The sequence below is a fragment of the Electrona antarctica genome (genome assembly GCF_951216825.1).
Source record: "Electrona antarctica genome assembly, chromosome: 12".
Classification (NCBI taxonomy): domain Eukaryota; kingdom Metazoa; phylum Chordata; class Actinopteri; order Myctophiformes; family Myctophidae; genus Electrona; species Electrona antarctica.
The window spans coordinates 25368425-25393465 of record NC_136793.1 but is presented as its reverse complement, the minus strand read 5'-3'; the positions used below and the strand labels follow the sequence as shown (position 1 = coordinate 25393465).

Sequence of the window (25041 nt, the reverse complement as noted above, 5' to 3'; positions counted from 1 at the left end):
TGTACTGTACTGTACTGTACTGTACTGTACTGTACTGTACTGTACTGTACTGTACTGTACTGTACTGTACTGATACACCTGAAATCATCAAATATACAGTTAATATGTATGTGTGTGTTAGGCTGCACAACAGTGACACTTGGTTTTGAAAACCAACCAAATGCTATTTTCATGCTCAGACACAGCCAGCCAGCCAGTCAGGCACGCAGCCAGGCAGGCAGCCAGGCACACACAAAGCTACTTAATGAAGTGGTTGCACCACTTAAAAATGGAAATTTATTTTTGGTGGGGAAACATTTGTAATTCGCTAGTTCCATTCCATTGCCTGGTGTGTGCATATTCCTTAGCACCCATAGAGGGGAAATTCCTATACAGTCAGTTTTAAAAAGAATATTAGAGAATTGAGGTCCTAGATCTGCTGTCAGTGTGCACTGATCGGCCTGATATCATGCAATATTAGCTGCGGACTAGCCTGAGCTGACGCTAGACATTTCTGGCCTAGATGGGAGGGCCGCGGCTCAGATTTGCGCACACCCTGATTGGTTCACCGATCTGTCCGTCAGCCCCGGTCCCCCCCCCACCCAGTGCAGCACTGTTATTGTGTCGACCAGAAGCAGAAATCACTGATTGCTGGAGTATACCATTCTAACAGACTGTCAAAGTTATTTCCACAAAGTCGGCACACGTTGGTTTTTTTCTTAGACGGTGTCGTGGGTTCTTCAGCCATTCTCCTCATTTTCCTCGCATAGCCTCGTCTGAAGTTCCACTGGTAATGATTTCCTCACGGTGTTATTTTGAGGGGTGCACACCGCTCAGAGCCCTGACGTCACATCATTTGAAGCGACGCCTACGCGGAAGGGTTGACTCCCACGTTTAGGCCAGTGCAGCCCATGCGTAAATCCAGGCTTTCATTTTTCGCGCAGACGAAATGAAAGCCTGGGTATCGAGGCTAGCTGCGGACTGACAAGACAGACACACATAGGGCCAAACACGTGATCTCCTGGCAGCAATAATGAACTGTGCCATTATGGTCAGAGGAAAACAAACAGCTCACAATGAGCTGGACCCAACAGGATGTGTCACCTGATTTACTGTACTTGCAGCCAGCCAAAGAAGACTGTCTTCTTATTTTTTTTGGTTAATTAATTCCCATCGGGGTCACCACAGCGGATCATCTGGTTCCATCTGTGTCATCCTCGGTGACGCCTGCCACCTGCATGTCGTCTCTCACCATAGCTATAATCCTCCTTTCCTCTTCTTAGAATCAGAATCATCTTTATTGTCACATCACAGATTTACAGGTGTAAAAGGAAAGAAAGTAGAGGGGAGGGGGGTCATGGGAAGGGAAGGGAAGGGGGAAAAAAAGGAATCAACTAGATAAAGGTCTCCACCAGGCCAGGTCAGGTTCTGGCCTCCTGGTGGCACTATAATAGGCCAATGTGAAACGGGTGTCATTTGTTCTTATGCCTTTGATGGCAGTTGGATGATTTGAGGCATTTTGTTCCAAAAATGTGTTTTGCAAAAATCCACCTGTTGGTGGCACTATAACAGACCAATGTGAAAAGGGTGGAATATACCTCAGCCTAGTAGGAAGGTGCTTGAAAGATTTCACGTAAATTGCACGCTGCGTTCATGATTTGAGGCTTTTTGTTCAAAATGGGCCAATCCTGCGAACTTTGAAAGCCAATGTTAGCCAATTAGGATGGAATACGAAATATCGGACAGATCGATCTTGAGCACATGACTATAGACACTACTGTGTAACGATTTGTGGGATTTTTGGACAAAATCTGGAGGAGTAATATAAAAAAGGTGTTTTACAAAAGTCAGCCTCCTGGTGGCGCTATAACAGGCCAATCTAAATAATTTGGCAGAGGTTCATCGTTGGCATCTAGTGAGTGTGTGTGCAAAGTTTGACATCGACCGGGTTAACGGTGCCGGAGATTAGTTGGTAACGGACGGACGGACACACACACGGACGGACACGGACAGAGTGCAAAACATGCTCTCTCCCCATGCCTTCGGCCTGGTGGAGACAAAAATAGACAACAAGGTAGGACTGTCAACTCGTCAGTGCATCCACGGAAATGCTCCTTTCTACCTCAAGGAATTAGTCTTCCCACAATCCTCGGGACGCAACCTCTGCTCTTCAAACACTAACCTCCCGACTGTGGAATATGCGCCCTGCCGACCTGAGAGCACCGTACTCGGTTGATTCTTATAAGAGAGGACTAAAGACCTTTTATATTTAGCTACACTGGTTTTACCTCTAGGCTTTATGCCCTCATGTTTTTAATGTTTTGTTTCTGTTTCTTAAATCTTTTTTAGAGGTGTGATGATATGCAAATGCTTACTGTAGCACTTTACCCAAATGTAAATTGCATTATAAATAAAAGCCATTATTATTAGGACTGTTAAAGCCATCTCTGTACAAATTCTCACTGGAATGCACACGTGCTGAAATATAAACCGTATGGAAACATTATTGATTTCCTGTCACTGTGAATTGTTTGATTTGTGCTTGTATTCCTTCCAGTAAGGGGAGGTTAAAATACATTTTCATAAATTGTTCACAATTGTTATCTGTGAGCTGCCATATGCAAAAGTGTCTTATTTTTTTTAACTTGTCAAAGTGTCTGTTTTGATAAGCTAATATTGCCTTAAAATAACAGCTTTAATAATGTGTTTCTCTCAATTATGTCTTGCTCACCCTCTCTCTATCTGTCTTTCTCTCAGCCCCCTCGGAACCTCATATTAAAGACTGCATATCCAGGGACCTGCAGACATTCCGCTGTGTGTGGAGTTCTGGCAGTTTCCAAAACCTCTCTCATCCCGGACCGCTCCGACTCTTCTTCTATCGAAATATGCAGTGAGTTTACCTCCCCTCTACATTACTGTCAGCCACATGCACAGTGGCACAGTGCTAATCCTACATTAAAATGCTGAGCATGTGTCCATTGCAATAGAACCATTATAGAGAGAGAGAGAAAGAGAGAGAGAGAGTGTGTGTGTGTGTGTGTGTGTGTGTGTGTGTGTGTGTGTGTGTGTGTGTGTGTGTGTGTGTGTGTGTGTGTGTGTGTGTGTGTGTGTGTGTGCATGTGCGTGTGCGTGTGTGCGTGCGTGCGTGTGTACTCTTTGCTTCGAATGACATACACACTCAATTCACAAGTGGTAAACAAAGCATCTCTCCTTTCCTTTTCTGTTTTCTCAGCCCCCGCCCCCTCATCATTGAATGGCAGGAGTGTCCGAAGTATATATCAGAGAACGAGTGTTTCTTTGACAGGAACCACACGATCATCTGGAAAACGTACTGTGTGCAGCTACGCACCAGAGACAATGTCACATATTTCAGTGATGATGACTGTTTCACTGTGGAGAGCATCGGTTAGTAACCCAGCTTAAGGCTCATTTTATACATTGTCACAGCTATGGCAGCCAGTGAGGAAAAAAAGCAGTGGTAGGAGATGTGGCTGAGGTGGAGACAGGGGTGGAGGAGGGATATGAAAAGCATAGAGGATTCTGGGTGGTTTTGGGCGGGTATGAATAGGGTCAGGTAGATTGGCATGGAGGGCAGAGAGTGACGTGAAGGGCAGGGTCAAGGTGTGTTCCTCCGCCTCCCGAACATCTGTTGTTCCAACTCCATTAGTTTTTTTCAACAAGATTTCAATGTTTTTTATTTAGATTAAAGGAGAATTCCATGCTAGAAGGCTTTCTTACCTTTATTTTTTTTTATTGTCCCCAACAAAGAGGTCCAGGTGTGATTTTGTGCAAAAGTGCATTAGTGGCTATTTCCCCTAATATAAGCCCTCAATGGGGGTTGGGTTTTTGTGCTAATTCGCTTATTTCCATCGAAATAAAGTGTGCCGCTTGGGATACTATTTACATTATGAAGAGAGGATATATACAAAAGAAATTGATTTTTGAGCGATGGAAATAAGCGAATTAGCACAACACCCCATAGCCCCATTCAATTCATTAAGGTATGGTAAGGGAAATAGCCAATAATGCACTTTTGCACAAAATAACACCTGGACCTCTTTGGTGGGGACGTAACAACTACAAGAAAGCCTTCTAGTATGGAATTCTCCTTTAACAATGGCTTCCATTATAGCATGCTAATTTTTCAGGAATAGAAATCCTGCCGTTTCTATTAGCTTGGATTCCCCATTGGTGATGTCACTGGAACTGTCCACAGCCGTCTGATACCAGTGGGCTTGTTTCGTTTGCTGGAACTTAAGCCACTTCTGGGTTCTCGCCTTTTATTCCTATTAATGGCCCAGCAAACTTCTGCTGTTTGCAAGATATTATAATCTCAATCAGAATCAACTTTATTGTCACATCACGGTTTTACAAGTAAGAGAGTGGGTGAAATCGTAGAAAACAGTTTAAGCTTTTCCACAAATTGTACAAATAAAGGGCTTCTCCACGTTAGACGTGGCAAACTTTTGCTACAAAACTGCACAACTGAACGCTGTTTTACACCCTACACGTTTTACACCCTACACATTGTTTGCCTCTGGTATAGTCCACGAACAATGGGACTCATTGAGGTATTGGGGCGAACTTTACACTTGATTTCACTCCACTTCAAATTGAAATATTGTACTTTTGACTCCACTACATTTCTAGGAAGGGACTCTTGGGACCCAAACGTACAAATATATTTTGAATTAGCTCTATTTCATATAGAGTGAAAATAGCTGATCTACAAGCTCACAACTTGTCGCACTGCAACACGTGAGCCTGTAATGTGAGCAATGCAATGATATCAACAAGAAAATGTAATTGTACTTTTGAATTCTTGAGTATTTACTAGATTATATACAGCACTATATATGATTTATCCACCACTGACTGACTAACAGGTGTTTTCATGACTTGGATCCTCAGTGGTGAAACATTGCTCCAAAAAAAGGGGCTAATTATACCCCCCACCGTAGTTTGTGATAGCATTTTGCAGAATCTGAAAATGCTGCTGCATATCAGCTCTGCCAGACTCAGCAAATGTCACACACTGCATCACAGCAAGTGTCACATGTGTAATTTCTGGCCATGGTTATTTTCATGATGAAATGTTGAGATATCGGGAGCAGGCGTCTTTATCAGTGCAGCTACCGCTGTGGAATGAGAGATACAGTAGGTCATCTGTGAATGTCGGAAAGAAATATAATCAATGCTCATTATGTTCATGCATCACTGTGTTTTCAAAAAGCAGCCCACCATGTGCAAAGGTAATGACTACCAGTATGTTTTTATAGATATCCACTAGAATATTTTGTTCTACACTGTTGGGCCACCGTAAAATATAGGAGGAATTATATAAAAATAATAATAATATATAAAATATAATAATGTATACGGTATATACATAAATATACAAAGTATGAACAAGGACACTACTGTATGAATAGGGAAAACTGTAAAATTACAAAAAGGAATATAGCACATTTTCAATTGTAAAATAAATGTAATTGATTATTTTGTCGATGATTTAACCAGATACTGTCCAATAATGACAAAAGGGACAATTTGACCAGAAGGCTGCAACCCATGTAGTTGTGCACGTCACAGAAAAACATTTTGAAAGCCCTCAAGATCAATTATTGTGAGAGAAAAGATAGAGACAGGAGCACATAGACAGAGATCGTTAATACTATGCAAGCTTTGCAAGTGGACATAGACCACTGGGACATGTCCTTGTTAAGCATTCAACTATTAGATCAACCATAAAGTCATATGATTTGTTGTTCCTTTGCAGTGCATCCAGATCCCCCCGTGGCTCTCAACTGGACGCTGATGGATGTGAGTCCCTCAGGTCTGCACTATGACATCATGATCGTCTGGGATCCACCGCCCTCAGCAGATGTCTCCACTGGGTGGATGCGTCTGGTATACGAGGTCCAGTACAAGAAGATAAACAGCTCGAACTGGGAAATAGTGAGTCTCTCTCTCTCTCTCTCTCTCTCTCTCTCTCTGTGTTTATGACTCTCTCTCTCTCTCTCTCTCTCTCTCTCTCTCCACTTCCAGGACACTACACTACACTTCATAGGAACGCATGAGATGAGATGAGATTCAATTTATTGTCAATGTACAGTACAAGTACAGCACAGCGAAAAGTATTTTCGCATCTCACCAATAGTGCAAACATGTCAGTAAAGAGGAGGATACATTAATTACAGTAGTACAGTAGTAACAGTAATGGGCTGAGCAGTAGTCATTTAAATAAATAAATAAATAAGGATATGAGAGGAAGAGAAGAAAAACATGATCTGTCCATATTGCACGTAGCCCTTTTGCACGTGGCCCAATGCACAAAGTGCTAAACTAAGGTCCAGAGACCATATTCCACAAGTCCAGTGGCCATATCACACGAATCCACATAGTGCAAGACTAGGATGAGTCCAGAGTCTCGGATACGACAGGGATGGTGGATGGGTTGGGGGCTGACACTGGAGGGGGGAGATGAGTGGATGAGGAGTTTAGGTAGATGACAGTGGAGGGGAAGAAGCTGTTCCTAAGTCTGCTGGACTTGGAACCAAGGTTCCTATAACGTCTCCCAGAGGGGAGGAGGGCAAACAGACTGTGGTTGGGGTGAGAGGGGTCTTTTATGATGCTATGAGCCTTCCTCAGGCACCGTCTGTCATAGATGGACTTAATGACAGGGAGAGATGTTCCGGTGATGCGTTGGGCAGTTTTCACCACCCTCTGCAGTGCCTTCCGGTCAGAGGCTGTACAGTTTCCGTACCAGACCGTGGTGCAGTACGTGAGTATGCTCTCGATGGCACAGCGATAGAAATTCCCCAGTATCTGCGGAGATAGGTGTGCTTTCCTCAGTCTCCTCAAGAAGAAGAGACGCTGGTGGGCCTTTTTGACCAGAGACGCAGTGTTGAGGGTCCAGGAGAGGTCCTCAGAGATGTGGACCCCCAGGAATTTAAAATTGGGGACCCGTTCGACCTCTGCTCCGTTGATCTGAATGGGAGCGTGAGTGACAGCCCTAGTCCTCCTGAAGTCCACTATGAGCTCCTTGGTCTTCTTGGTGTTCAACGCCAGGTTGTTATCAGCACACCACGACGCCAGATGCTGGATCTCCTCCCTGTAGGCCGTCTCATCGTTGTTTTTGATGAGACCCACCACCGTTGTGTCATCAGCGAACTTGATGATGGTATTGGTGCCGTGCATAGGGGTGCAGTCGTGGGTGAAGAGGGAGTAGAGAAGGGGGCTCAGCACACAGCCTTGTGGGACACCAGTGCTCAGGGTTAGGGTGGAGGAGGTGAGGTTGCCTATCCTAACAGACTGGGGCCTGTCCGTGAGGAAGTCGAGGATCCAGTTGCAGATGGAGGGAGTGATGTCCAGGTCCTTGGTTGCCACAAGGTCACCAAGCTTAGTGATGAGTTTGGATGGGATGATAGTATTGAATGCCGAACTGAAGTCGATAAACAGCATCCGTACGTGAGTGTTGCTCTTGTCCAGGTGAGTGAGTGCACAGTGTAGGGCGGAGGAGATGGCGTCATCAGTGCCCCTGTTCTCTCGATAGGCAAATTGACGCATGCACAGAGGAATGCAGTCACACACATGTTTACATGGACAAACACACGTAGGTGTGGTCACAGAGGCACAGTTTCTCGTTTCATCTCCCCTCCCCCTACACTCCCGTCCTGAGGACACATAGACCACCCCCTCCACACACACACACGCACACGCGCGCATGTGCACACACACACACACACACACACACACACACACACACACACACACACACACACACACACACACACACACACACACACACACACACACAGCACACACACACACACACAACACACACAGCACAGCACACACAGCACACAACAGCCAGGACTCCTTAGCGTGACACATTTCCCAGCAGCTAATAGTCAGTGCGGCTTTGTTGGGCCTGGAGCGGAAGCAGGAACCGGTCCCTCTGGGGAACAGCTTCAATGAAGGAGAAGGAAGGTTTACGGGGTCAGAGGTCACGGATTTGCAGAATTACAGTACATTTCAAGCACAACTCAATACAAAAACTGTTAACTGTGGACGACACCATACACCATACTTGTTTACAATAGGGTCCACCCTTTTCAATTCATCAGAACATGTATAGACTGACATTAATATATAACCAAAAACAGGACATCATCATAAAAGGACGTAAATAAAGGAAAATACAGTGAGTGGGAAAAGGGTTGGGGGGGATTCAGATTTTACGGGGGCCAGTTTCGAATTGCCGCCGTCCGTATGGTGCCCTTTGAGAGCGGTTTTGAAGGAGTCAAGGGATTTGCATGTCTTAATGACTGTTGGTAGGGCGTTCTACATTTTGGTGGCATAGGAGCGGAATTAATTTAGTCCCTTGTTTGTGCCGAATCTGGGTTGTATATGGTTTGTTGAACTTCATCTGGTGTTGTGGGTGTGGACTTCGTTGACATTAAGGAAGTATTTTAGACAGGTACATGGGTATCTTGGTGGAGTAGCACATTTTCTGGACCAGACCCATTGCAAGATGCTGTACTCGTCAACCCTAAAGGTGCATGCATAGTCGAAGAAACCTTGTACGAGGGCTCCTGGGTCTTCAAGGTGTTTTTGTTGACCAGTGAGGAGATCCTGTATAGGAATCTTGTTCTTTGGTTGACTTTTTGGATTAAGTTGGTGGCCATTTTATCAGTGGAAAGATTTGCATCCAGGATTTAACCCATATGTAGGTCATTTAATCTTTTCTTGTGATAATATTGTCACCCACTCTAAACAAGAAGCCATCAGCCTTGCTCAGATTACTATTTGATCCAAAGAGAATCGATTCAGTTTTTCCCAGGTGTAAAGATAGTTTGTTATCAGCGAGCCAGGTGCAGATTCTACCGAGTTCAGAGCTGAGGGCCTTTTCAACCTGCAGTTTGTTCCTGTCCGAGACCAGCAGTGCTGAGTCATCTGCGAACAGGAACAACTGTCTTCTAGCCCCAAAATACTGTAGCATATCTTCAAGTGTGTTTGAAAGGCCTTTTTGTAAAGGGGCAGTTTACAATTGAGCTATTTAGCAACACAATTATACAGTAACTTAAAATGTGGGTAAGTGGTTGGAGAATTAAGTGGCATGTACCCTAGTCAACAAACATTAAGGTAAATGGTCAAGGTTACAGAGTACAAAAAATAAAATGTAAGTGTTACAATACTAAGTAGCTATAGGACACCAGCTAAATAACATGTTATCATGTTATTAACTGTAGCAAAAGCTAACCCTATACCTATCTCTAAATGACATCTAACATATAGTATGTGAACAAATAGCACACTCCACTCCACACACACACACACACACACACACACACACACACACACACACACACACACACACACACACACACACTACACAGCGATTTGGAATGGAATCACACGAACGAAAGAGTACAGTGGGCAAGTCCCAAACAGAATGTCACATGTGTGCAGTCACAGTGTGGAAACAGTGGGATAGTTTGGTTGTGATTGTCGCCGGCTCAGGTAAGAAGTGTGTGACTATGACACGGCAAAGACCAGCACGTCTTCAATGAAAAAACACGTTATCCAACCTTTTCTCTTTCTCTCCGCTGTGTCCGACAGTCGGAGACCATGAGGCGGGGGGGCGCTTCTATTACGAGCCTCACTACAGTACACAAACTATTTACCCTATCCGCTACTACATGTGAAGGGAAAACATGAAGTGGAGGCCGTCAAATCCCGCAATTTCCTTGCTGCCGCAACGCAAAGTACAGTTGAGCCACCCGAAGGGCGAAATTCTAGTTACACTACAGTTGTAGTAGTGTACACTTAGAGTTACCCTAGCTACAGTCACCCCAACTATTTCTTGTTCATGAATAGAAATATATAATTATTATTTCTGTTTTATATATTTTTCATTCTTCTCCCAAGTTAGTTATTAATTAATTAGAGCGACAGAGAGAGAGGAGTGTGTGTGTACTGTATGTGTGTGCGTCAATTTAACAAAGGTGCAGACGATCAGAAATCAGCAGAGAGTGATTGACGTTTGCGCTACTGTATGCCGAATTGAAGTGGACTCGGCCCCAGACTTTTTCTTTTCTCCCTGGAAATAATATCGTCTGGGTTTCCGAGGCTACTAGTGCAGTGACAGAGAACACCCTCCCCAACCGGCTTCCCAGCCACAAACACAGCCATTTGGATTTGTTGGAGCACCCGGCCGGCCCTCCACTGTGGAAGATTCAAACCCTATAGTCTCCATGGTGGTGGGCAGGAACTTTACCCCTGCGCCACCCAGACACATGTGAACATAAAATTGTCATTGTAGTGGGTGCAGGTGTACAGGTAGTGGGTGACAGGCAACAGTCTTCATCTCACTGCAAATAATTCAGTTATTCTCGCCATAAACCATTTCTGCTTTGTGTGTCTATCCTTTTTACTATCTCATTCTCTCTCTCTCTCTCTCCCTCTCTCTCTCTCTCTCTCTCTTTCAGATGAAGGTGCAGAGCAATACCGAGAAGACCATCTATGGCTTGCAAATCGGGGAGGAATATGAGGTCCACGTTCGGTCCAGGATGCAGACCTTCAACAAATTTGGAAACTTTTGTGAACCCATTATATTTTATGTGCCCGATGTTCCCATGTCAAGTAAGAAGTCTGGATTGGTCACGTGATTACGAAGTGTTATTGTGTGTTGTGAGTGTACTGCATATTGAGCAAAGATGACTGAGCTGGCTCCTCCTGTTTTAGTGAGACTGAAAGTTGTTTCTTGACCATTTAAACCCTATATAATTCATTGACTGGAGTCCCCCAGGGGTCTATACTTGGCCCCCTTCTTTTTTACCCTCTTCACCAAATCTCTTCATCGAAAATAGCCAATCTACAAAGCTCACTGAATGTTTGCCCCTTAATAGGGACGCTAACTGTAAATCTTGTGCTTTATGCAAAAGAAAATGTAATAATGCAATGCTGATGATGATGATTAATGGTGATACTGGGTTATGTTTAATGTTCTTCTATAGAGTCATTTCATTTCACACTGGTTCTCATCTTTGGCCTTGTCTGCATGGTCATCCTCATAATGCTGATTGCCTTCTCTCAACAGCACAGGTGAGAAGATTTCTGTATTTTAGTCCACATTTATAAAATACATTATCAAGGGCACAAATATTTTTCAGTTGCTTCTGATGTCCCACACACCCGAAACAACATGTGTCTCGGTGATTGAATCCAAACAAGCCCTAAATGTACAGAATATACTGTAAGCAACACATGCACATAAACGTATTCACAGTATTGGTCACTATTGGAAAAATCATGGGTAAAGAAAGCACCTTCTCCAACAAATCGATCGATCGACTGCCTATAATGGAGGAGATTGAACAGTATGTTGCAAGCTGCTTTGCCTTACACTTGCACGCACGCACGCACGCACGCACGCACGCACGCACGCACGCACGCACGCACGCACGCACGCACGCACGCACACACACACACACACACACACACACACACACACACACACACACACACACACACACACACTGTATAAATGCTGTATCTGTAAACTGATGTGATTATCATTCCTCTCATAGATTAATGGTGATTCTGTTGCCACCTATTCCTGCTCCCAAAATTAAAGGCATAGACCCTGATCTCCTAAAGGTGAGTGTTTTAGTGTGCAAGTCATCTGATGTCATGTCACACACATCAGTGTATGTTTTACTCCAATGAAACAAGCATCGAAACAAGACTATGACTATGAGACAATCAAATTTATGTCGATTGAACAACTAAAACATTAAAGTCTTAGAAATGAATAATGTACAACCGATATCCTGATATAAAACAAAGAGCCATTGTGATGTCAATAATTCACATGTGGAAATTTCCATTGTTAAGATGAGTTGACTTGGCTTAACCAATTAAACTCGAAATACTTGGTTGACAAGGCCCCCCCCCCCCCCCCCCTCTATGGATCTATACTTGATCCGCTCCTTTTTTCCCCCTCTGCAACCAAATATTTCTCTAGATCTATAGATCTGCTATCTGTGGAGCTGTAGATTTCCAATTTTCGCAGAATGTTTGCCTATTATGACATGCACCGAGGGGCACTACGGTTAATTAAAAACAGATACCATCTCTTATTTATTGAGATAAACAATGCCACAAGCACCCTTGAGGCATAATAAGCGATGAAGTGGGTCCCTTTCTACTATTGTGTTCTGAGTGTGCTGTTGACAAGTGATGTGGGATGTATTTAACGCCCTGCCTAGTTCTTTTTTCACAACAATATGAACCCCTGCACTTCAAAGAAACTCATCATCAAGAGAATATAGTGGGCGCGATATGAATTAATTAACCTGTGTCCAAGTGTATGCCTATGAAGCTGGCCGTACATGGATTAGGTGAGCTAGAGTGTCTGGGTTCGATTGCGTGTTTGCAATGCCACTCCCCTAAAACACACCTCCACCCGCAGTAGGCAGTCGCCTCAAGTTTTAGCGGCAAGGGCAGCCGGAAGATATCGTTTAGTGGCAATGGAGCTGCCTTGTCCTTTAACCCATTAAGGACAGGAACCCCTTTTGGTGTTTTAAGCATTATGTTATGCTTTAGCTATTGAAGAATAGTAGATCTAATTTCGGGGGTCCCGAAATGATCCCCCCCCCCCAAAAAAAAGAAAGAAATATATATATATATATATATATATTGCAACTGAATGGCTGAAAAATGGAAATTTAGAGTTTACATAGTACACATAGTGTATGCATAAACTTTCCTTAATGATTATATCTGGTTTCAGTATTTACAGTATGTATGATGTATTTTCATATTATTAAGATAATTGTAGCGGCCAATTTGTATTGGGGGTGGGGAGGGGGGCGTGGCGGGGGTCGCAAGACATGGCCAAAGCATTTTCGGGGGTCCCCAGCCAACGTTGAGAACCCCTGGTTTAGAAGACATTTTGTAGAATCGACCTCAGGTGTAAATGGCTTAAATAATGGAGAAGGGGAAAGGACCCGTCTTTCAATTGTTTTTCCTGATTGCATTTCACTAATTCACCTCATTGTAGAAGGGAAAGCTGGACGAGCTGGATGTATTCCTCAGTGGTGGAGGTATGGGTGGGTTGCCCTCCTACGCTGCAGATTTCTACCAGGATGAGCCATGGGTGGAGTTCATCGAGGTGGGTTTTGAGGACACCGTCCCTGGGGAGAAGGGAGACAACCAGGCTTCTGACACCCAGAGGCTGCTGGCCCTATCCCAACCCACCAGCCACCACCACCTAGGCTGCTCCCATTCGCTCAGGTACAAATGGCCTGGACTTTCTTCTCATTGATGTTGGTTTTGTCTTGGTACACAGTAATAAGTATGTTTTTTCCATCACTCTCAGCTTCCCTGATGACGACTTGTGCCGGGCCAGCTGTTATGGCCCAGACATTCCCGATCAGGAGAGGCTCATGAGCCTCATGATGGCAACCCTGCTCCCTGGCCAGCCCGAGGGTGGTGAAGCCCCCTTGGATGTTTCAAGTGGGAGTGCCACCCAAAGCCAGCCCAGAGAGCCTCAGACATGGGTCAACACAGACTTCTACGCCCAGGTCCGTGACGTGACCCCGTCTGGAGGGGTGGTGCTGTCGCCTGGCCAACAACTCAGAGCCCAGGAGACCGTTCCCGCCACAGAGGAGGAGAGAAAAAAGAAGGAAAGCAAGAAGGAAGGAGATGAGGAGGGAGAAAAGGTGAACGACGGGAGGCCGAAAGAGCCCCAGTTTCAGCTCCTGGTGATGGATCCTGATAGTGGTGGCTACACCACAGAGGGAACTGCTTGGCAGATCAGCACCCACCCTGGTGCTCCTGTGTCCTGTGAGGGGTACCAGACTATGCCCCCCCAGCCCATGGAGACCAAACCCCAACCACCAGCCATACTGGGGGAATATCAGTCCCCCTATATCCTTCCCGGATCCCCCGAAAGCCCATTCCTTCCCCCTGTCTCAGACTACACAGTGGTACAAGAGGTGGACTGCCAGCACAGCCTGCTCCTCAACCCACCCTCCCCGCAGTCTCCCCCTCGCTGCATCCCACAGCATCCACTCAAGCCCCTACCGGCCATGCCCATAGGGTACATATCCCCAGAGTTCCTGGGCAACCTCTCACCCTGAAAAGACTACAAATCCCAGACCTTTGGCCTTTGGGTGTGACCTTTGGGTGTGACATTGATGCACCAGGAATTCCCTTAAAGTCACAGATGGACTGCTTTGTAACAGATTCCTGCTGGAAACAAAAAATAACTCACTGTACAGCATGAATGAGACTGCACAAGTGTTTGTTACCAGAGGCTGATGAAAGGGAAGCTTCAAATGCTTAGTAGCTGCAGTATGTTGTTGATAAGACTATTGTTGCAACTAGAAGCTGAGATGAAGCGTGGCTGCTTAACAGCTAATTATGGAATTTGTGAATATTTTATGTTGAGCAATCAACCTATTAGACTGGACTTATCTGGAGGTATATCATGTCATCCAAATAATAGACAGCCCAAAAAATACACAACTCAAAAACTCAAAAGATTGCTCTCTTTGTATACATATGCTGTATGTGCCACATGTTAACAGATAATAAGCTGAGATTATGATTGTAAGGAGTGTAAACGCAGCCCAGTACTAAATCTGCTATAGATGTTATTCTGTCTTTGGCGCACTTCATTTAGAACTGAGCCATGAAATCAGTTTTGACTGTAACAAATTTGTAACATAACTGCTTCTTGTTAAAGTCTTAATCTTACGCAGATGTTGATGTACAGCTCGGGACAGGGGAGGGAGAGGACAAGCACATTGGTCCTTTTGATCTTCAAATCATATGACACCTACAGTATGATAATCCATCGTTAACATTGTTGCCTGTCACCGGCATGGCTGTCTTGTAGGACTTGTCTTCTCTCAACCAATAATTAGAAAGAGGTATACTTTATTTTGTCACTCAAAACAATTGCCACGACATGGGATATTGGACAGGACCAGAGATATATTTTTATAATGTCAGATATCACTCAAAATGTATTCATTTCCTTTTTCTTTTTTGCAACCATGGAATCTGTTTAAGAATACATTATTTACAGCGAGGCTGCACCCGGCAGCTTTGTGACAAGAAGGGGTTACACACGCACGCACGCACACACGCACGCACACACACACACACACACACACACACACATACACACACACACACACACACACACACACACACACACACACACACACACACACAAACACACACACACACACACACACACCTTTTGAGCTGCTCAAAGCCTTGTTGGACACTGAGTAGTCAAGCATGGCCAGACTGTTGCCTCCTGCAATTTTCAAATGCTTCCGTCATAAAGTCTGGAACACGGAAGCTCTGATCATGAGCAAGCGATAAAGCGGAAGTGAAGCCTCCTCCCCACTTCTGCTTCGTCTTTACAGTCGTGCACATTTATCCTAATATGAATCGAAATCATCTAAACATATATAGCTTGCTGCTTTGCAGAAATGGATATTAAAAAAAATAAATGTAAAGATATTTTAAAATATGTTTGTGAACGGAAATGCTAGCTTCCTTGCTCGGATTTCGGGAGGAGTAGTTCCAGACTCTAAAGCATTCGGAGATTGTGGAATAGTTACACATGAGCAGCTCTATGGGAATAGATGAATAAAGTGCCTTCCTCAAGGGCACATGCTTGGTCGTTTTTGGAGGAGGGGTTGTTTCCTTCCCCTGCCAAGGCATGATATAAGATAAAACAGGATGAATTACCGGTATGCATCATAAAAGAAGAAGAAGTCTCACCTTCACATCAACACCTACAGTACAGAGCATTCATCACTTTACAGAGTAGCCTTAATTAGTGAGATAAATGCCTATACGGTAGATGCTCCCGTTATCCAAGGGTCAATAACTGGAATGTGTAATTAGATACGTATTTGTTTTTGTTTCACAGTAGATAATATTTGCAGTGCCTGTGCTTATGATACCACGTAGTTAGCTCACACTTTCTGTGATGAGTATACATTTCTATGTATACACACGCACACACGCACGCACACGCACAGGCATGCATATAAAATGCCTACGTGTATACTGTACCACTCACCTGTCGCGCCTGACATAATCTGCATGTCACCAGTTGCAATGAGCTGAAAAGAAACCCAACTTAACTAAGGAAATAGCTACACATGTTTTCCAATTGTGCTAACAGCACAATTGACCCCACACACTGATGGACAAAAATGCCGTATCAGGAGCTAGTATCATGATTACCCTCATTATTTTCCCAAATAAATAATAGGACAGAGACAGGGACATAAGAATTCCACCACCTACATCCACACTGGGTATAAATTCTGGTCTTTACACATTTTCAGTCAGACTTTGTATTATAAGTAGTTGTAGTGCAGATTTAGAAGTATGAGTTGATCATAGATGATTCCTAGTGAGTTATTCTGTTAACAACTACAGTACAGTATATTGTAGTGTAAACATGCCCTTTGGACATTGTATTTAATTTAATGGTGGGTGGAGATGGTCACAAGAATTGAGTGTCCTCTTATGGCATTTAGCTGATGGTCTTGGTCAGAAGTGGACTTGTGATGATATGCCTGTGGCACAAACGCATCAGAAAATAAGCTATTTCAATACAGATTGTGTGATGCAAGGTTGTGTGTGGCACAATATTATTAATGATCTCTCTCTTTCGGTTGGAACAGTTTCCCATCAAAGGTGTTGTATTATGTGTTGTGTTGCATCTACTAACCTAAAGATGAACCTGTTTAACTGTAAACAACGTAGAGTTCGGAGTCAAAAGCAAACGGGCCCTGACATACAGTATGAATAATTCTCTTTGAGACTCATCCTTGAGATAAGAAGATGGATGAGTCAGATTGAATAGGTCTTTTGTGTCAGACAATCTCTGTGACTCCTGCTTTCTCCATCTTCAAAGGATGAAGAAAGGAACAGTACAATGACAGGTTTCTCAATGTGAATACAGTTTGATGTCATTTTCTCTCTCTCTCTCTCTCTCTCTCTCTCTCTCTCTCTCTCTCTCGCTGCTGCCTAATGCCGATGAGACCAGCTGGTCAATGCTGTTACAGAAATGTCTTAATATATTTACTAGTGATGTACGATTATGAGTATATATTTGTATATCATTAATGTTACTAATCAGAATGTATTGCTGCTTGGTACAGTACCTGTATTGTTCTTGCATTCAGCCTTACCATGGGGGGCATTCAGCCTTACCATGGGGGGGCATTCAGCCTTACCATGGGGGGCATTCAGCCTTACCATGGGGGGCATTCAGCCTTACCATGGGGGGGCATTCAGCCTTACCATGGGGGGCATTCAGCCTTACCATGGGGGGGCATTCAGCCTTACCATGGGGGGCATTCAGCCTTACCATGGGGGGGCATTCAGCCTTACCATGGGGGGGCATTCAGCCTTACCATGGGGGGGGCATTCAGCCTTACCATGGGGGGCATTCAGCCTTACCATGGGGGGCATTCAGCCTTACCATGGGGGGGCATTCAGCCTTACCATGGGGGGGCATTCAGCCTTACCATGGGGGGCATTCAGCCTTACCATGGGGGGGGCATTCAGCCTTACCATGGGGGGCATTCAGCCTTACCATGGGGGGGCATTCAGCCTTACCATGGGGGGGCATTCAGCCTTACCATGGGGGGGCATTCAGCCTTACCATGGGGGGCATTCAGCCTTACCATGGGGGGCATTCAGGAGAGTGTTTATGTTTTGTGTACAAGTGTAACTCATTTTTAAAGGGATGATTTCTTTATTTCTTTTTCATATTCCCCATGTGCTTTTCAGATATTCAGACATTCAGAAAATTGACTTTGGTCAAAAAATCATTAGCTGCCACTAATACCTATTCTACCTGAAATTAACTTAATTATCTAATTGAAACTGTGACACATTTCAGAAATCATGGCCAAATTATTTAATCTCACCGTAACTGGCATCCAATACCAGTTGCCTCCTAGATCCCAGTCATTCATCGATTGTGCTTGATAGAATTTGCCACTGCTTGCTTACATCAATACGAGTTTACGTACCAAGGACAGACTGCTACCGGGTCACAGAGCTGTCATAAATGATACCATATGATATCATACTGTCATGTGAAAAGTACAGCAGGTTTCCATTAAACTGATTATTCCCCTGATGCATCTCTGTGTTTATGAAGGTGATCAGATGATTCATAAAAGCACTGTTAAGGTTCCACTGCAGTTGTACATTGGTCATTGTGAATTGAGTGCAAACTGGAATGTGTGATGCAGTTGTGCAATTTGTAGCATCACAAAATAATATAATCTCTGACATGTTTTGTTTAAGAGGTTGGAGATGGAAAGTGGAACAGGGAAAACTCTTTTTGAGACATACAATATAGTTGTTTACCACATTTGTTTTTGCATATCTAAAGTAAGCCGATTTTTGGCGTAACATAATGGAGTTTGCAGCTATTATTTTGAGCTTATAAATGTTACAAAGTATTTCAAGCAAGCATTTTGTTTACACATACGTATAACTGATCTACAGTACAATAACTAGTATTCAAATGGCTTATTGAAGACTAAATCAAGTCTCTGTGAATTACTTATTACATTAAACAGTTATGTTTTAATTCAACACAGTGATTGAACAAAATACCAATATGCTTCAATTCCCTTCACTAAACTTTGTCTACATAGGGTTCAGAAACATGTACTGTAATAGCATATTTTACTTAATATACAATATGCTACTGTTATAGCATATTGCATATTGTGTGTGTGTGTGTGTGTGTGTGTGTGTGTGTGTGTGTGTGTGTGTGTGTGTGTGTGTGTGTGTGTGTGTGTGTGTGTGCGTGCATGTCAGAGGTCACGATTTGAAACACTGTCCAAGTCCATAACAAATGGACTCATATCTGAGAATTGGAATATCTTCATCTTTTTGGTGTTATGTGGTCACTGGTCAATCGATCCTCTCCTATTACTTCTAAATCACATCTGAGTATTACCTTTGTTCAGTCCTCATGGCAAAACTAACTAGAAATGCACTCTGTCCCACTTGTAAAAGAGACGCAGTCTCAATGTGTTTTTACTGGTTAAATAAAGGTTAAATAAATACCCAGACGATCACCAAACGTACCTTAGTTACATCATCAAGAATGGTGGTCCCTTATTGGCCGGTGGACAACATCGACATACATACATACCCGATACCCGGGTGATAACTCACAAAATGGCCTTCCTAACAGGGCTTGTGTGTGTGTGTGTGTGTGTGTGTGTGTGTGTGTGTGTGTGTGTGTGTGTGCGTGCGTGCGTGCGTGCGTGCGTGCGTGCGTGCGTGCGTGCGTGCGTGCGTGCGTGCGCGTGTGCATGTATGTGTGTGTGTGTGTGTGTGAGTTTGTGAGTGTGCTCTCTTCCTACTCTGAGCTAAGTGGAAGGCAAAGCGCTGCAGAGACAGCCAGGCATTGGGGGGAAAGCATATCGGACAATTAAGACAGAGGTTGTGTACTGTGTGCTGCTCCATGTGGGGCTGATTGGATCAGAAAGATAGCCACTCACAGCTCTTCGTCTCAGGACATTGTGGGTAATTACCCATAAGTCACTGCTTGCCTGTATTGGATCTTGGGGCCAATTACGCCCACACTAGATGCGCGCCACCTAGGCCTCACGTATTACCTCGGGTTGCTTGTTGACCTTTTCAGAGACGCAGCCTGAGAGACTATTCAGATATATTACACGAGGAGTGAGGAGATGATGTTGAGCTGCCGACCTCTAAAATACTTCCAATGGTTTTACAGTGTGGTTTTACAGTGTGTGTTTACCTTTTGCATTTAATATTTTCATTGGAATGTCATATACAATAGGCCTATATACAACATATGTGCATCGATAGGGAGTATTGAGGAAAGCATAATACATTACAAGCACAAATCCCACAATCCAAAGTCAACAGTAGACAAAAAAGATCTACAGGGAGCTAGTTTTATTAAAGGTCCTCGCTCCTGCTAAAATTTTGCTTGTTTGGCGTTTATGATACTACACATTTTCACGGTTGAAATTATTGTAAGCATTCCCTTCACCACAACAGTGGGTTTCGGTTTTTGTTTTGCTTTTCGTCAAGAAAAGTTTGGCCTATAAGCAGCATTGTGTTGTGTTTCTGGTGTGTATATATGTTGCAAGTCTTGCAACATGGAAATCTCAGATTGTAAAAGTATAGACATGATTCTGTGTATACAATCATCTGGGATAACTCACTCCAGTCCAGAATGTGTTTATTTGTTCACACACCCACTGACCCACATACAGTGTATTAACCCTTCAAAACCGGGAAAGCATCTATGTAATTTTAGATTTTACCATTGGCTATTCAAAAATAGCAGACATACAAGCTCAAGCTTATACATCTGCTATGTTTGAACCTTTTGGAATAATCTATAGAACTGCAGATTTAGAAGGCTTTTTGTAGAATCGGCCTCACGTCTTAATTGGTTAAATGTCAATTTGGAGAACAGTTTGAATTCAGAGGAAACCAGAGAAGACAGTCATAGAATAATGATATCAGCATTTTACCTAGATGACATTCAAACATTAATATCTTTTTCTGAACATTTTACAAGTAGGCTAGTAATGTAGATCAATGTGCTTGTAAGACGCTCCCCTTGCTGATAACTCACCTTTTAACTTCTCTGAAAAACAAACCACCCTCATATTTCTGTTTGTATTGTTTATTTTATATATACATATGTCTTAACTATAGCTGCTTAACTAGCAATGACTGTAAGTTGCAAACATCAGGGCTTGTGACTGGACTTGGAGTACTGCGCTTTATGCATCCCCAACTAACAGAAAACACTCAGGAATCTCAGCCGTATACATGACATAAGCAGAAACGTCTGAAAATGACAAGAAATGTATACATGGTATCAGAGCAAGCCACAATTGTTCATGTTAAACACAATGACAACAACACACAGACCCTCATGATCATGTGACGCACAGATCTGGAGAGAGAGAGTTCTAGTTTGGAAGAGAGACATTAAGGCCACACAGCCCACACTGTAAATCCTCAGTGTTCATTTAAGTGAACAAAATGGACTCTGAGAGGTTAAATGAACATTCTGATTTTACTGTGCATGTAAGACCTTGGTATGGGCTGCTGTGCTGTTGTGGATGCAGCATGATGGAACATTCAGCTTCGGTCAGTCATGCACTGAAGATGAAGGTACTTACAAAGGAGGTACTTAAAAAACTGAGTGCCCTCCATCCCCACAAGGCCACTGGCCATGACAATATTCCCTCCAAGAGACTCAGCCATTTCCATAGCGCCAATCATCACCCACATAGTAAACCTCTCCATCAAACAGGGACAGGTACGCCAAGATTTTAAACTGGCCAAAGTAACCCCCCTGCTCAAGAAAAGGAGTAAATTTGAACCTGGCAACTACCGCCCTATTTTTATTCTAAGCTCCATCTCGAAAGTGATGTCTATGAACAGGTTGAAAAGTATCTTGCCACTAATAAATTAATGTACAAGTTCCAATCTGGTTTCAGAACATCCCACTCCACTGACACATGCCTCCTCTATTCGAGCGACCACATCAAACACGAGGTGGATGCTGGCAAATACTGCGGCATGGTCATGCTGGACCTCCAAAAGGCTTTTGACACCGTGAACCACTCCATACTGGTTAACAAGCTAAAAGCAATTGGTTTTGATATAGCACATCAGTGAGCTGGATGCTGGATGGGAGAGAACAGATGGTGGAGGTGAACGGAACAATGTCCCCCCCCCCCTCCCAGTGAGCTGTGGCGTTCCACAAGGAAGCATACTAGGGCCTTTACTGTTCCTAATGTAAACAACATGACATCAGCTTGTGACTGCAACTTGTTCCTGTTCGCAGATGACTCAGCACTGCTGGTCTCGGACAGGAACAAACTGCAGGTTGAAAAGACCCTCAGCTCTGAACTCGGTAGAATCTGCACCTGGCTCGCTGATAACAAACTATCCTTACACCTGGGAAAAACTGAATCCATTCTCTTCGGATCAAATAGTAATCTCAGCAAGGCAGATGGCTTCTTGGTTAGAGTGGGTGACAACATTATCACACGAAAAGATGAAATTACCTACCTACAGTAGGTTCCATCCTGGAGGCTAATCTTTCCGGTGATAAAATGGCCACCAACGTAATCAAAAAAGTCAATCAAAGAACAAGATTCCTTTACAAGATCTCCTCACTGGTCAACAAAAACACCTTGAAGACCTTAACAGGAGCCCTCGTACAAGGTTTCTTCGACTATGCATGCACCTCTTGGTACCACAGCACCTCAAAGGCCCTCAAAACAAGGCTCCAGACCTCTCAAAACAAACTGGTCGGGCTCCTACTTGGCCTCACTCCCCGAACCCACCGAACCCCTGCCCACTTTGACAGGTTGGAATGGCTTAGGGTCGACGACCGAGTACAGCATCTTGCAATGGGTCTGGTCCACAAGATTCGATACACCACCAAGATACCCATGTACCTGTCTAAATACTTCCTTAATGTTAACGAAGTCCACACTCACAACACCAGAGGGAGTGCAACAAACCATGTACAACCCAGATTCGGCACAAACATGGGACTAAATTATTTTCGCTCCTATGCCACAAAAATGTGGAACGCCCTACCAACAGTCATTAAGACATGCAAATCCCTTGACTCCTTCAAAACCGCTCTCAAAGGGCACCTACGGACGGCTGCAATTCAAAACTGGCCCCCGTAAATTCGGAATCCCACCCCCACCCCTTTTTCCCCTCACTGTATATGCTTCTTTTCCCTTTTACCTCCTTTATGATTCCTGTTCTGTTCTTTGGCTATATAGAAGTGTCTATTTGTACGTCTCTAAATGTTTTGATGAATTGAACAAGGTGGACCCTCTTGTAAACAAGTGTAATGCTTTATTTGGTCGTCCACTCACAGTTAACAGTCTTTGTATTGAGTTGTGCTTGAAATGTACTGTAATTCTGCAAACCGTTAATACATATTTCAATTAATCAATCATTGAAGAGGAAGCACTCTTCAGCATGCCAAATATACAGCATTGCTACCAGTTGAAACCAGTACCTGAGCAGAGCAGCAGGCACTCACATGTATTTGACGTTGATCTGTTGCCCAGGGAATCACTCTCAAAGACTCTTCAGTCATCTTCAGAAGAACCTTTGGGAGCAACCAAGAGCAGCTAATTGCTGAGGAACTAATAGTTCACCATCCCAAGAAGCTGATCTTCCAATGGAGAGTAAATGGTGGAGCAGCTTCTTGCTCTTTTCACCAGATAGTCCAGTCAGGACGTGTGTGTGTGTGTGTGTGTGTGTGTGTGTGTGTGTGTGTGTGTGTGTGTGTGTGTGTGTGTGTGTGTGTGTGTGTGTGTGTGTGTGTGTGTGTGTGTGTGTGTGTGTGAGTGAGTGTGTGTGTGTGTGTGTGTGTGTATACAAGAGAGAGAAAGGGAGAGATGGAAAGATGAATGTTGTTTTTATGAGCTCAATGTTATTGTTGACTAAGCATTGTTGCAAGTTGCAACTAGGCTATACATCCATCCATCATGTGCTTTGGAAGCAACCAGACAAGACAGCATATTCTGAAACAAAAACAATATCTTGTGATTTGAGAGAGAGAGAGAGAGAGAGAGAGAGAGAGAGAGAGCGCGCATTAGAGCTATGGACCAGAGCTAGTTTAAAACATAACCTGAAACCATAAGTCCTTTATTCCAGCTGGCAGTCTGATGGAAGTTATCTACTATACCTTGATCGCCATCTGGTGTACATATTCCACAGCCACCCATTTGTGTCGATTGTTTAATAACTTGAACTTGCCACTTTTTGTTGTTCTTGATCATGTTTTTTTTTTATCTTAATGTTAATATCACTATATAACTTTAATAAATAAAATGTAATCTTGTCAAATCTCATCTGTATGAGTGTTAATAAAATATATTTAGATCATGTCAAAATCATGTTTCACACAGGATCTGAAAGATTACACAAGATTAAATGTATCCCCCGGGGATTGAAGCAGGTATAGCTCTATTAGCTCAATGGTAAAATATGTCAGCATAGTGCAGGAAGAGGAAAGTATGCTGCTTTAATGTTTTGTTAATTTTTCTTTTGTTCTTTTCATGTGCAGCACTTTTGGCTGTATTTGTTGTCATGAAAGGTGCTTTACAAATAAAATGAAGTGTATTGTATTGTTATTATTATTATTATTGTTATTATTATTATTATTATTATTATTGTTGTTGTTATTTCATGCCTTTAAAAATAATTGGAGAAGTACTTTCTTTTATTTTTATTCTATTTTTTTATCCCACGATTTTGCAACCCCTTTTTTCCACCCAGTGTCAATTATCTAATTTAATCCTGGGCGCTACACTTCCTCTGCCAACCTGGGGGGGCAGCGGACTGACCTCATGCTTGGAAGTATAGGCCTACTTTCTTCACTAACAGACCCTAAAACCATGTGATGTCTGTGCAGCATATTTGGACATCAAAGTCCAGATGCAAATATTTGCATCATATAGAATAGATGATAAAGGGTTGAACATTGAGGGGAATGAGATCCAACTAGCCAGGTCACATGCATTCAACTCCCCAGACACGTGCAGAGTGCAGTACCACATGCCTTTGCAAGTGCACCCCCCCCCCCCCTCTCTCTCTCTCTGTCTCTCTCACTCTCTCTTTCTCTCTCTCTCTCTCTCACTCACTTACGGACAAGCTACACCAGGCTTTTCGCGCACAAAACGCGCGCGTTTACCCCCGCGCGTGCGTTTAATTACTAAAAAAGTCCTATTTTAAAAAGCCTGGTGTAGCTTGGCCGTCACACACACGCACGCACGCACACACACGTCAAACCCACACCCACTTGCCATTTCACTCACAGCAAATTTGGAATACCTCAGGACTGTTGTAGCTAATGTGTAGGCATGGTCAATTTGACCACTTTACATGTAACTCTAATATAGCATACTATAGCATCCCTAATTTCTGGGCATATAATAATAGGCAAAC

At 43.5% G+C, this 25041-nt stretch overlaps 1 protein-coding gene across 1 annotated transcript in view; it reads left to right on the top strand.

The window, feature by feature from the left end:
- ghra (growth hormone receptor a) overlaps nucleotides 1-15562 on the top strand; it is a 44640-nt gene extending 29078 nt beyond the window's left edge. The window contains exons 3-10 of the mRNA XM_079517244.1: nucleotides 2737-2869; nucleotides 3212-3384; nucleotides 5759-5937; nucleotides 10473-10626; nucleotides 11001-11088; nucleotides 11574-11643; nucleotides 13049-13281; nucleotides 13367-15562. Coding sequence (XP_079373370.1) covers nucleotides 2737-2869; nucleotides 3212-3384; nucleotides 5759-5937; nucleotides 10473-10626; nucleotides 11001-11088; nucleotides 11574-11643; nucleotides 13049-13281; nucleotides 13367-14129 — 1793 coding nt within the window. The 3' untranslated portion in view covers nucleotides 14130-15562. The remainder of the gene's footprint in view (nucleotides 1-2736; nucleotides 2870-3211; nucleotides 3385-5758; nucleotides 5938-10472; nucleotides 10627-11000; nucleotides 11089-11573; nucleotides 11644-13048; nucleotides 13282-13366) is intronic.
- Nucleotides 15563-25041: the final 9479 nt, after the last annotated feature.